This window comes from Camelina sativa, chromosome 16 (genome assembly GCF_030686135.1).
Source record: "Camelina sativa cultivar CO46 ecotype springtype chromosome 16, ASM3068613v1".
Taxonomy (NCBI): Eukaryota; Viridiplantae; Streptophyta; class Magnoliopsida; order Brassicales; family Brassicaceae; genus Camelina; species Camelina sativa.
The window spans coordinates 28,707,029-28,719,837 of record NC_141895.1 but is presented as its reverse complement, the minus strand read 5'-3'; the positions used below and the strand labels follow the sequence as shown (position 1 = coordinate 28,719,837).

General features: G+C 34.9%; 3 protein-coding genes across 5 annotated transcripts; 1 reads left to right on the top strand and 2 right to left on the bottom strand.

Moving 5' to 3' along the window:
* The first annotated feature begins 1,430 nt into the window (after window positions 1-1,430).
* LOC104703520 (protein argonaute 4) lies at window positions 1,431-7,654 on the top strand. Of its 2 annotated transcripts, none has more exons than XM_087491567.1 (23): window positions 1,431-1,791; window positions 2,630-2,902; window positions 3,125-3,330; window positions 3,424-3,633; window positions 3,717-3,853; window positions 3,951-4,048; window positions 4,147-4,244; window positions 4,365-4,533; window positions 4,621-4,737; window positions 4,819-4,926; window positions 5,017-5,079; window positions 5,151-5,264; window positions 5,356-5,521; window positions 5,613-5,728; window positions 5,816-5,953; window positions 6,056-6,183; window positions 6,270-6,335; window positions 6,421-6,484; window positions 6,571-6,682; window positions 6,767-6,840; window positions 6,923-7,017; window positions 7,116-7,147; window positions 7,242-7,654. In XM_087491567.1, the coding sequence occupies exons 2-23, from the start codon at window positions 2,633-2,635 to the stop codon at window positions 7,415-7,417; spliced, it is 2,757 nt and encodes a 918-aa protein (XP_087347693.1). In that variant the 5' UTR covers window positions 1,431-1,791; window positions 2,630-2,632; the 3' UTR covers window positions 7,418-7,654. The 2 variants fall into 2 exon arrangements, with proteins under 2 accessions (XP_087347693.1, XP_010417848.2); XM_010419546.3 differs by having other exon boundaries at window positions 1,469-1,791; window positions 3,409-3,633.
* Window positions 7,655-7,861: 207 nt separating this feature from the next.
* LOC104752602 (early nodulin-like protein 20) lies at window positions 7,862-8,655 on the bottom strand. The gene is made up of 2 exons (XM_010474790.3): window positions 8,387-8,655; window positions 7,862-8,294 (listed from the first exon to the last, which is right to left on the bottom strand). Exons 1-2 carry the CDS (start codon window positions 8,553-8,555, stop codon window positions 7,978-7,980), a joined length of 486 nt encoding a protein of 161 aa, XP_010473092.1. The 5' UTR covers window positions 8,556-8,655; the 3' UTR covers window positions 7,862-7,977.
* A 1,548-nt stretch (window positions 8,656-10,203) lies between these two features.
* LOC109129557 (calmodulin-2) lies at window positions 10,204-12,552 on the bottom strand. 2 transcript variants are annotated; one of them, XM_087491566.1, is made up of 3 exons: window positions 12,340-12,518; window positions 11,473-11,842; window positions 10,204-10,534 (listed from the first exon to the last, which is right to left on the bottom strand). In XM_087491566.1, exons 1-3 carry the CDS (start codon window positions 12,413-12,415, stop codon window positions 10,435-10,437), a joined length of 546 nt encoding a protein of 181 aa, XP_087347692.1. In that variant the 5' UTR covers window positions 12,416-12,518; the 3' UTR covers window positions 10,204-10,434. The 2 variants fall into 2 exon arrangements, with proteins under 2 accessions (XP_087347692.1, XP_019093403.2); XM_019237858.2 differs by lacking the exon at window positions 10,204-10,534 and having other exon boundaries at window positions 11,224-11,842; window positions 12,340-12,552.
* Between the last annotated feature and the right edge of the window lie 257 nt (window positions 12,553-12,809).

Here is a 12,809-nt window from a genome sequence, read left to right as displayed (position 1 = left end):
ACTTGAATGTTGGAGATTATAAAACTAACACAAAAAATGAAAAAAAAAAGTGTGAAGAATTTTTTTCAAAAAAAAAAAAAAAAAGAAGGATAACATGGTTAGTTGGTCGTGGAGGATATGTTTTCTTCTAAGAAGCACAAAAGCTTTAATTCCCTGAAAATCGGAAGCTCTCAAATTGCTGTTTTTTTTGCGTTTCCAAAAAATCCACTTTGAAAAATCGTTGGAAGCTTACGATTTTGTTTTGGAAGCTTACGATTATGTGTTGGAAATTAAATACTTATAATAAATAAATTACATTATTTATGTTTGATAATAAATTTTATACATAAACTGAAGTAAATTTTGCAACCACCCAAAAAACAAGGCGGTTTCGTTTGCAAACGAGATGATTGCTTTTTTATTATAGTTTTAACTAAAAGTTGTAATAGAATTCATATTTATTATTCTCTACAAGAATTTATGAAAATAGTTTTTTTTTTTGAATTTCATATTTCATATTTTATGTTATTTTTTATAATTTCTTGTTTATTTTCAACGTTTGTTACTAATTATAACTATTATTGAAATGCTCACTTTAATTCAACCATGTTTTTTTCTATGTTTTCTAACCACCTTCACTACAACCACTAGAACAAAATCAACCACCTCATTTAGATGATGTTACCAATCGAAACCGTTTATTATTTGTAACAAAAACATCATAGAAATTACATGTGAGATGGCTTGCTTAGAACTCGTATACTTAACGTTTTGATTTTCTTTGGTTTTTTGAACATAGGCAATCTGTAAAACCAAGCACGTCCTGATCTTCTATGCTTCAAATGTCTCTTTAAAATAAGTATCATGTTAGTTATGGTTCCTAGAATCCTAGTGTATCTATCTATCTAGCTTGCCAATGTGTGGAATATAAAAATAGTCTCTTTTTCTTCTTTCTAATGTTGCCTTCGTCCTCCAGCTGGCTGGTTTATGTAAGTTCCTAATGTCAACACAAACTATATATATGTCAACACAAACGAACTCACAATATTATATCATTTCTAAAAGTGTAGTATAGATTATACAATGTATAGTCTCATAAAGAAAAAAGAGACAAAGCCCTTGTTATCCTTTTATATCCTTAACCACAAATTAACAATCATCTCCAAATATAGTTTTATTAATTGAATCCATCTAATCTCTCCATTCACCAGTTTAGATACTTTTTTAATTGCGGAAGAGAATCTCAAAATTAAAATAGAAACCTTTCTCGTCCAAGAATTAAAATGGATTCCAGTGAGGATCAACCATAAAATAAGCAGTTACATTGGTTTAGAGACTTTTTAGAATGATACCTGCATAATAAAACTGTTACAATTTTATATCGTGCTTGATAGTAACACAGTTGTTAAATCAACACTTATGTAAACAAGTACGTGTCAATTAATGCGCACATTCGCTATTAGGAATTCAGAAGGTTTGTCTACCCACTAAACACAATTCAATTAAAAAATTTCAAAATAACATAGCGGGACACAAAATTAAGTCAATCAACAAAAGTCATACTAACGAACGGTCAGGATTGTAAGAATGGGTTTACTTACTATGGAGACGCGTTGTAGAGGAAGGCGAAGAATCCTCCATTTATGCTACTGTCACTGAACAAATTTTTTTCCCTTTCAGCTCGGAGCAAAAGTTTTAAAGAGTAAAAAAAGCAAAAAAGAGAGAGAGAAATTGAAAGAAAAGGAAAAAAAAGATCTTCTCTTGTTTCGGCTAGGTTTTCCGTCTTTGTTTCTTTCGTCGGTACACTCAAAGGTGATGATGATTCTAGGGTTTTTTTTGTTTGTTTGTTTTTCTTGTTTGATTCTACTGTAGGGTTTATGTTTTGGGTTTCTTAGGAATGTGGCTTCTTTAATCTCCGGGTTTGTGCCTTTTTGTGTGGTTTCTGTGTTTTTTTTTTTAATTTCAAAAACCTAACTTTGGGAGTTTTTTTGACAAACCCACTAAAAAAGTTGGGTTTTTTTTTACTCTCAGAGGTTGAATGCTTCGCATGCAGTGTTCTTATGGGGGTTTTCGTTGAATTTAGAGTTTAAGTCTCAAAAAGTTTGGGTTTTTCTTGCATATACCGCTTCTTCTCTTTGATTTTGTGGGTTTTTTGTTGTAAAGTTGAGATTTTTGTTCTAAAGTTCGGATTTTTCTTGCATATACTGCTTCCTCTCTTTGATTTTGTGGGTTTTTGTACTAAAGTTGCGATTTTTGTTCTGAAGGTGAGATTTTTGTTGAGGTTTTGTTTCAAAGATGTCACCTTTTGGGGTTTTTGTTAAGAATAAAGCTATGAACTTTCACATGGCTGACGCTTATTTGTTTTTAGTATGTAGGATATAAAAGCTGACGTTTTTCGTGTTAGACATGTTTGCTTGCTTACACTTGCATGTGTCTTTTTTATCCGACTACAAAAATTGGGGCTTTTTGGTTTTAGTCAAAGATTTGCCTTCTCTTTGCAACTTTCACATATGTAGCCACTTTTGCATGTGTATTTGTTTGGTTTTTTGACAAGAGAAGCTTGTGTGTTGAAATTGTTGCTTGGATTGTGTATTTTATTCATACATGTTGAGATCTAAACCTTTTATGTTTGTGTTGTTTCTTTGTTCAGGAGATGGATTCAACAAATGGTAACGGAGCTGATCTTGAATCAGCAAATGGAGCTAACGGGAGTGGGGTTACTTCTGCATTACCCCCTCCGCCACCAGTTATACCTCCAAATGTGGAACCAATTCGTGTTAAAACCGAACTTGCTGAGAAGAAGAACTTGCGAGTACCTATGGCTCGTAAAGGCTTTGGAACAAGGGGCCAAAAGATTCAATTGTTGACTAACCATTTCAGAGTCGACGTGGCTAATCTTCAGGGCCATTTCTTCCACTACAGCGTAAGTTTTGAAACTGTTAAATACATTTTTAGTTAATGGGATTATTTAGCATAAACATAAATAAGGGCAAAATAACAAGTAAATTGAACCTATTAAACTAGAAGGATAGATTGATTTCCATCACTACAGTGAGTATGTTCTTTATTACTGTTATGTTTGCTTATTCTGTTACTTAGTTCTGAATGATGTCAGACTAATGGGATTATTTGTGGGTTTGTACAGGTGGCTCTATTCTATGATGATGGTCGTCCTGTTGAAGCAAAGGGTGTTGGAAGAAAAATCCTTGACAAGGTGCATGAGACGTACCATTCTGATCTAGATGGTAAAGAGTTTGCTTATGACGGTGAGAAGACGCTGTTTACATATGGAGCTTTGCCTAGTAACAAGATGGATTTTTCTGTGGTCCTTGAGGAAGTATCTGCTGCAAGGTAAAACATCATCTGACTTTAGTCATCACATTGGTTATGTGCTTTAGTTTTGGTTCTTGTTGAGGATTTTTTGAGCAGGACTAACGGAAATAGAAGCCCCAATGGGAATGAAAGTCCTAGTGATGGTGATAGGAAAAGACTGCGTAGGCCTAACCGGTCCAAAAACTTTAAAGTGGAAATCAGCTATGCGGCCAAAATTCCTCTACAAGCTCTTGCTAATGCAATGCGTGGACAAGAGTCAGAGAACTCCCAGGAGGCAATACGGGTTCTTGATATCATATTGAGGCAACATGCTGCCAGACAGTAAGTGACAAGTGTTTAGTTTCTTTTTAATTTCATATATTTTTTGTCTTTATAATAAGTATTAACTTTGGTATAATCTGCAGAGGTTGCTTGCTTGTTCGACAGTCTTTTTTTCACAATGATCCAAGTAACTGTGAACAAGTTGGTGGTGACATCTTAGGATGTAGGGGATTTCACTCCAGCTTCAGAACAACGCAGGGTGGCATGTCACTCAACATGGGTACGTAATTTTCACTTGTACTTGATGTTGGTGTTTGATTCTGTCTTTTGTAGCAATGATTTAGTGTCTAATAGTTTATGTTTTGTTTTTATGCCAGATGTTACAACCACCATGATTATCAAGCCTGGCCCAGTGCTGGATTTCCTAGTTGCTAACCAAAATGCGAGGGATCCATATTCGATTGACTGGTCTAAGGTAATTGACTTGTTATGATATGTGGCAACTTCATGGTCGAAACATATTCCTACCTTTTTGCTTTAGCTTGAAACATTTGATCATGTTGTTTTCAACAGGCTAAAAGAACGCTTAAGAATCTAAGGATTAAGGTCAGCCCCTCAAACCAAGAGTTCAGGATCACCGGCTTGAGTGAAAAAAATTGCAGTGAACAGATGTAAGATATTCACTAATTTGACTTTGTAGTGAGATGCATTTGTTTCTGTTCTACATTCTGACATTGAGATCCCTTCCAAAGATAAATGGTTCTCTGAAGTTTGCTAGTTACAATATCTAGGTTTGAACTGAAGAAAAGGAACCCAAATGAAAATGGAGAGTTCGAGACTACTGAAGTGACAGTTGCTGACTACTTCCGCGAAATAAGGCATATTGATTTGCGATATTCTGCGGATCTGCCGTGCATCAATGTTGGGAAGCCAAAGCGACCCACTTACATTCCTCTTGAGGTTTGCCTCTTTTACGTATCAACCTTCTCATGCTAATTTGTTTTGGGAATTCATGCTAATTTGTGTAATATGGTGGAAATTTTGTAGCTCTGCGCCTTGATTCCACTTCAGAGGTACACAAAAGCACTCAACACATTTCAAAGATCTGCCCTTGTTGAGAAATCCAGACAGAAACCCCAAGAGAGGATGACCGTTCTGTCCAAAGTAAAGTATCCTGACTGCTTCATATCTGTTCTGTTTTGTCAGTGAATTGGAACTTATATACTTTTGGTTTCATGCTTTCAGGCTCTGAAAGTTAGCAACTATGATGCTGAACCTCTTCTGCGTTCCTGTGGTATTTCGATCAGCTCCAACTTTACTCAGGTGGAGGGTCGTGTTCTTCCAGCTCCCAAGGTATGGTACAATTGATTACTGTTGACTTGATAAATTATTATCAATCTTTTTCATACAGTTAATCTTTCTCTACTTTTCTTGGACTTACAGCTGAAAATGGGATGTGGATCTGAAACCTTTCCCAGGAATGGGCGATGGAATTTTAATAACAAGGTGCTGTTTCTCTCTGCCTTTCTTTGTGTGTTTTTACCTGTTCAAATAGTCTGATTACCTTTGTTGTGCAGCAATTTGTGGAGCCCACCAAAATTGAACGCTGGGTTGTTGTCAATTTCTCTGCACGCTGTAATGTACGTCAAGTTGTTGATGATCTGATCAAAATTGGAGGATCAAAAGGCATTGTAAGTAGAAGAAATTCTCTTTTGTTTTTTGTATTCTTGATCGTCATCAACAATATCGATGCTAAGTGCTTCTTTTTGTATTTTGTCTCAGGATATTGCTCATCCCTTTCAAGTGTTTGAGGAGGGCAATCAATTTCGCCGTGCTCCTCCTCTTAATCGTGTTGAGAATATGTTTAAGGACATCCAGTCTAAACTCCCTGGTGTCCCACAATTCATACTATGTGTGCTTCCCGAGAAAAAGAACTGTGATCTCTATGGTTAGTATCTCTTAAATCCAGTCTTTAAATAATCTTTTTTGGTTTGTATAATGTAAGTTTCCTTGAATAAAAACTTTGATTTCCTCATCAGGCCCATGGAAGAAGAAAAACTTAACTGAATTTGGCATTGTTACTCAATGCATGGCTCCCACGCGGCAACCTAATGATCAGTATCTTACAAATTTACTTTTGAAGATCAATGCAAAGGTAATATGTCTCTTTTTGTTTTTTCTCTTTTCGAAATGGTTTATTTGCTTCTTGTGTGCAATCATCTCTGATAACATATAACTACAGCTTGGAGGCCTTAACTCAATGTTAAGCGTAGAGCGAACACCTGCGTTCACTGTGATTTCCAAGGTTCCAACCATTATCCTTGGGATGGATGTTTCACATGGATCTCCTGGACAGTCTGATGTCCCGTCCATTGCTGCTGTAATATGTTTACTCTTAACTGTGTTTATATATCGTTTGCTTTTGTATTCGCCTATCTTTTCAAGACTGATCTTTAATTCTCTTTTCTAATGGTTTACTTAGGTGGTGAGTTCGAGGGAGTGGCCACTAGTCTCAAAGTATAGAGCATCTGTTCGGACTCAGCCTTCTAAGGCTGAGATGATTGAGTCCCTTGTTAAGATAAACGGAACTGCAGACGATGGCATTATCAAGTGCGCACTTATACTGATGTGGCTTATGTTGAGTCTTGCATGAATTCTTATTCAAGTATTTATGTAACTTTGTTTGTTGATTGCAGGGAGTTGCTGGTAGATTTCTACACCAGCTCGAATAAGAGAAAGCCAGAGCATATCATAATATTCAGGTAATTCCTTTGTTACATTTGAGCTTTTGTCTCTTCATTTTTCCCGTTCTTTATTTTCTCATAGTGGTTCTTTTAATGCTTCTAGGGATGGTGTGAGTGAATCTCAGTTCAGTCAGGTTCTCAATATCGAACTTGATCAGATCATTCAGGTAGTTGAAATAGTCAAAAGATCAAAGTTTCTTACTGTAATTTTCTTGTACTCTTTTAGTACTTAATTGCATCTCTCTTTCCTCAGGCGTGCAAGTTCCTGGATGAGAATTGGAACCCTAAATTCCTCTTGTTGGTGGCTCAAAAGAATCATCATACCAAATTCTTCCAGTCTTCGAACCCTGATAATGTCCCCCCAGGTGATTGATAAATCTTTCATTATAACCTTTTTTTTTGGACACATTGATTATCTCAGTCTCATGGTGGTTTTGGTTATTGCGCAGGAACAATCATTGACAACAAAATATGCCACCCAAAGAACAATGATTTCTACCTCTGTGCGCACGCTGGAATGATTGTAAGTATCATATATATAAACTCTCAAACCTTCACTTGTTGATTGTTCTAGTGTTAATAACACTCTTTATGTTTTGAATTAGGGAACTACTCGTCCAACGCACTACCATGTCCTGTATGATGAGATTGGGTTTTCACCTGATGAACTTCAGGAACTTGTCCACTCGCTCTCCTATGTGTATGTAGTCTCACTCAATCTTCATTACTTAATTTGTGGTAACTTTGATAGTAATAATCACAAAAATGATCTGATTTCTTTCTTTGGCAAAATTCCAGGTACCAAAGAAGCACCTCTGCCATTTCTGTTGGTACATTACCTACCATATACAACTTGTTTCGTTAGTTCGTTGCTATAATATCCATTTGTTCTTTGAAAAACTGACATTTTACATTTTTGTGCAGTTGCTCCGATCTGCTATGCTCACTTGGCAGCTGCTCAGCTTGGGACGTTCATGAAGTTTGAAGATCAGTCTGAGACATCATCAAGCCATGGTGGCATCACAGCTCCAGGACCAATTTCTGTTGCACAGCTCCCAAAACTCAAAGACAATGTCGCCAACTCCATGTTCTTCTGTTAAATGACCACGCCTACTTGGCTCAGTAAGTAAGTAGTAGTTAATCGACTTTTCGGTTCGGTTTAGGCGTTAAAGGCATCAAACGCTAAGGCTTGGTATGTTTTTTGTTACTATTATCGCCAGCCTTTTTTGCCTGCTGGGGTTTAAATGGTTTTACCCCTTTTAACTATTCGGTGGTTGTCTGAAAAAAAAACTTAATTGTAGCGAATATCTAAGTTCAGGAAGTGACCCTTTTGTCTCGATAGCTCTTGCATTCAAAACAAACGACATAACCTAGTTAAAAGCAAAGCCTTCTGTAGAGATCTTACATTAAAATGAAACCCAAAGGTCCAAAACAAACTACAAAGCCTACTCAAAGCTTATAGTTGACAAGTTTTTGTAGTGAATCTTAGATATATGAAATGGACTCTTTTGTGTTAGTTCCAAACGAACAAAATTGACACCAACTACATAACGTTGCTGCTTATTGAAGTGAAAATTTTTAAGTTTGAGAAAGTGACACTTTTGTTTCAGTTGTTCATACACATTAAATCAAACTCAAGAAAGAAACGACATATGCATAGTCAAAGTATTAAAGCTTTAAAGACGAAAGTGAGAATGGCTGCGGTGAAAGCGTGTAAAGGTATGAGAGTAAAGGCCGTTGAGGTGGGAGTGAGAGGAGCTGATGGTGGTGGTTGAGGGAGGACGTTGATGGCAAGTTTCATACCTTTAATGCAATAACCTCTACCACAAATGAAGTAGTATGGCTTTGGTTCTAGGAGTTGAAAGACATCTCTTCCTCCACGGGTAATATTGAATATGAAATCTGTGTCGACGCATTGCTCGTAGCTACTCTTGTTTACTTGGAGAATGCTATGACGCGTTCTATTGAACCCGAAATCTAACAGTTTTAGAAAACAAGTTTTAGTTGAAAGGGATGAACAATAAACAAGAAAGTGGCAAAGAAAGAATAAAGAAAGAAATTTTACTGACAAAGCCAATCGCCGGAGTAGAAACGTTGGTGGTTGGCCCAATCAGAGTAGTTAACGTCGGAGTTCCAACTGTATCTTCCACCGCCTACTCTGTGAAGGCTTGATTCCACTTCTACTATGATTAATATCACCACTGTTACATGTATTAATGCCCATAATTGTTTCCCCATCTTCTTCTTTTTTTTTTGTTTTGTTTTTTGTTATTCAATCTATTGTTTACATTGTTTTCTTGAAGATATATTTATAGCGGCTGAGCATAAAATTTTGCATGAATCCTAATGCTTCAACTTCATTGTATATGCATGAGATTTTTTCGAACCACTTTTTTGCTTCTTATTTTTCTATTTTTCTATAACGCTTATTTTTTTTAATCCTTTAACTTACTGGCCCGTTTAAAGATACTATTCCATTTTGTCCCTCAAAATTGGAGCTTTTTCTGATAATGAACTATGGAATAATAAATATTGTAGAGAAAGGAAAGGATTACTTGCATAGAAGGAAAATTATCAAAAAGCAATGGATTCTATTCCTATCTTTGGCTATTAATGCCATGTTAAATTAAATATACCGCTAGATGTATTTTATGTGTTAATAAGGGAATTGACTAATTAAATATGTATATTGAACAAAATGTAGTTGTGAAGTGTTTTGCATGAACTCTAAAGCTTCACTTCATGTATATATGCATGATGAACCTTTTTCACACATCTCTTTTTCCTTTTTTTTGTGTCTTCTTATCCATAAGATTTCTATTTTGCCTAGATAAATGGAGTAAAAATATTATTGAGAAAGGGAGTGATTAGTTGCATTACATTTGACGAAAATACTTACTTAGCAACCGATTTAATATACACGATTGAAAAAAAATTCTTTACGGTTTTGGTGGTGCCATGTTAAATTCAAATTGGTAGAAGTGTTTAATGTTTTTTTGAAAAAATTGATTACTAAGAAGAAGTAACACAAAGTGTTTCAATACAGTTAGTATTGTATTTGTAATCAAAGTTAACTTGATTAAATAATCCTAAGATATATCATGCAGACTTTTCATTGATTGATTTGGTAATGCAAACAAAAATTGTTCATGCAAAGTGAAAAGACACGGATGAGAGAGTCACAGACGAGAAGAATGACTAATGAGATTGAGGAAACTTAAGGGAGGAACAAATCTCTTCGCATAGTATTTTTGATCCTTGAATAAAACAGTGATAGACAAAGAGCCCCCCCCCCCCCCCCCCCCCCCCCAAGAGTTATAAAACAAGCGTTAGAAGTGGTGGACCGAACTCTCCTTGATCGCCTACGTACTCTCTGTTCCCTCATGCTTGCGAGGTACTCATTGCGCAAGCTCGAGCTCGCTCGGAGAACTATACTACAATCTACAATTAATTTGGACATGCCCTGTTTCTATCTTGTTATTTTTCCTTACTCTCCATCAAGGGGAAATGTCTCGTATAAGATGGGAACCCCAAATTACTGTATAGATAAAGCTAACGTTTTTTTTTTTGTTCTTAATACAAACTAATATATATTGTCCTGTGATGAAGAGTAACTGAGATGAGTCATAGTAAGGGTCACTCCGCTACGCCCACAACAGCAGCTAGGTCTAGAGGGAAGTTGTGAGCATTACGTTCATGCATAACTTCCATACCAAAGCTTTGGAAAGACTTTTAAGCTTAGGATACTTCCTAAAAATGTATTTTTTATTCATTTAATTATATTTATTATCTCACAAAAATTAGATCATACATATATATATATATATATATATGCCCACATTGTGATTGATAGGAAATACCTAAATCAACTTAGAAATTAGGATAGTTAGACCGCCGAAGTATTAATTAACAACAGTTATCTCCTAAAAAAAACAAATTACAATTTTTTTTTTTTTTTTTGAAATCATAACAAATGTAGTAAATATTTAATATATTCAAATTAGAGATTACATTTAAAATCCGTTTTATAGATGTATGAGGTACAAATCTCTTATTTTTTACACACAAAAGCACAAGCGTATAATAATAATAGATAACGAGAAGAAATGGTCGGAGCTCAGAGAATACAGCAGTGGCTTTTCCGGCGACCGTTCTTTTCTTTGGAGTCGGCAGAATTGCTACTACGCTTCGTTGTCATAACCCTCTTCCCTCTTCTCCTAATTAAAATTAGGACACACATTTAAAGAAAATAATTAGGTATTAAGAGATATTCAATAATATTTAAATAACCCAAAGAAAATAAATGTTTCAGTCATAATTAAAGGTTTAAAGATTCTCATTTCATCTATCTGAGCCCTTTTGCTGCTTACCATCCATCTTTGATTTTATTCCCCTAAACATATCTGTCTCTTTATACAATAACGTCCAACTCAAAAGAAAAGTACTTTTTGCTTCTTTCTTTTTGAATCAAGAAAAAGAAAAAGAAAAAAAGTAATTTATAAACCTGAAAACTGAAGTGGAAAAAAAGAATTAAAGCTGGAAATTTTAAATGGAAAAAATTGACATGGAAGTTATGTTTTTTTTTTTTGTTTTTAATATCTTTTCTTGCTTTTCTAAATTTCATCTCTCTATAGTTTTTCTTTTTGTTTAACATTTTATTTATGTTCTTAAACATATGTAAACCATATAGTATAAAAAAACTGATATGAATTTGACTTAGGGCCAAGAATCACTATAAAAAAATAGTTTTTAAACAAAGATACTAATATAATGTAAATTCCAAGCACCTAAACTTTTGAAACTAGCATTTTAGAATTTACCGATTGAAAGAATATATAATTCGTATAATCCGACAATTTTTCACAAATTTAACCAAACAATAAGTTTTGACCAAAAAGATAAAAAGTAATCATATCAAGAGACAGCTTTCCAATTGACCATCACAGCAATGATTGTACTTCAAAAAAAAAAAAAAAAATACAGTTTTAAATCTTTTCCAAACAAATAAATCACGAAACAGTTCACATAACATGAAATAGCGAAACGAATGCAAAAATAATGAACAGTCAAATTCAAAAGAAAGCAAGAAAAAAAAAAAATCAGATTGAGAAATGAAAAAGATTGAGAGAATTATAGATAAGTTTGTTTTCCTCACTTTGCCATCATAACTTTGACAAACTCTTCGTAATTGATCTGACCATCTCCATCAACATCAGCTTCTTTGATCATCTCATCGACTTCCTCATCAGTAAGCTTCTCACCAAGGTTAGTCATAACATGTCTCAACTCAGCAGCGGAGATGAAACCGTTCTGGTCCTTATCGAAAACCCTGAAAGCTTCTTTGAGCTCTTCCTCAGAGTCAGTGTCTTTCATCTTCCTAGCCATAAGGTTGAGAAACTCAGGGAAGTCTATGGTTCCGTTACCATCAGCATCAACTTCGTTAATCATATCTTGTAGCTCTGCTTCTGTTGGGTTTTGTCCTAGTGATCTCATCACCGTTCCCAGCTCTTTCGTCGTGATACAACCTAATCAAACACATACACACACACACACACGTTTCTCTCAAATCAGGCTACTAATTTAAACACAAAACAAATCTTCAAATTACACTGTAATCTACTTTAATAACTGAATCAATTAAGCACCAAATCTTCAAATTTATAATTATAATCTACTCCGATTACTCAATTAGCGGCTGTAAACATCGGTTGATTCTAAAGATTTGAGTCAATTCTCATAACTATATAAGCAAAATCTGGAAAACTAAAACTCGATTCAGTATGAGATAATCATCATCGTGATAGATTAGATCCAATAGCAATTCAAAAAAATCGAAGCCAAATCGAAGCATAATGTGATATTCACAGAATCCAATGATGAAACAAAGAAAAGTATTAAATTCGTTAGGCCATGACTAAGTAAATTCAAAGCACCATTAAAAAAAAAAAAAAAACAAGTGAAAGCTTAGATAAAAAAAAAATTATCGAAAAGAGGAAAGATCTGAGAGAGAAAGAGAAGGAACCATCTCCGTCTTTGTCGAATAGGCTAAAAGCTTCCTTGAACTCAGAGATCTGATCATCGGTGAGCTGATCTGCCATTTTTGCTTCTCTTGTTTTAGGCCAACGATGAGAACACGAGAAAGAGAGAAGAGGAATCAACGTGTGTGTGTAAATTAGAGATGAAGGTGTTGTGTGAATTATAAAGCTGATGAAAAGGGAAAGAGAAAAGCCCATTAAGCCCAATTAGAGCAATTTCGAATCTGATTCTTTTTATTATATTCTTCCACTGGGCCTTTATATGTTTTTTTTTTGTTTGTTTAAGATGGAAGTGATGTATTTATTCCAATGTACGATATGATGAATGGGGTGTAGTATGTATTTGTTGTTTTGCCGACAAAAATTCGTATTATCCACAACGAAATACAAGTAAAGTAGGATCTGCCTAGCGCTTTCTTACTTAAAAAGTTTTGTGTTTACTACTGTAGTGTAATTT

Coding starts and splice junctions, on each gene's coding strand:
- LOC109129557 (XM_019237858.2), bottom strand. CDS start 12,550: ATGGGCTTTTCTCTTTCCCTTTTCATCAGCTTTATAATTCACACAACA. Junction 11,843..12,339: donor ATTCGACAAAGACGGAGATG/GTTCCTTCTCTT, acceptor GTGTTTGATTAG/GTTGTATCACGACGAAAGAG.
- LOC104752602 (XM_010474790.3), bottom strand. CDS start 8,555: ATGGGGAAACAATTATGGGCATTAATACATGTAACAGTGGTGATATTA. Junction 8,295..8,386: donor CTACTCCGGCGATTGGCTTT/GTCAGTAAAATT, acceptor TAAAACTGTTAG/ATTTCGGGTTCAATAGAACG.
- LOC104703520 (XM_010419546.3), top strand. CDS start 2,633: ATGGATTCAACAAATGGTAACGGAGCTGATCTTGAATCAGCAAATGGA. Junction 4,534..4,620: donor CCACTTACATTCCTCTTGAG/GTTTGCCTCTTT, acceptor GAAATTTTGTAG/CTCTGCGCCTTGATTCCACT. Junction 6,485..6,570: donor AACTTGATCAGATCATTCAG/GTAGTTGAAATA, acceptor CTCTTTCCTCAG/GCGTGCAAGTTCCTGGATGA.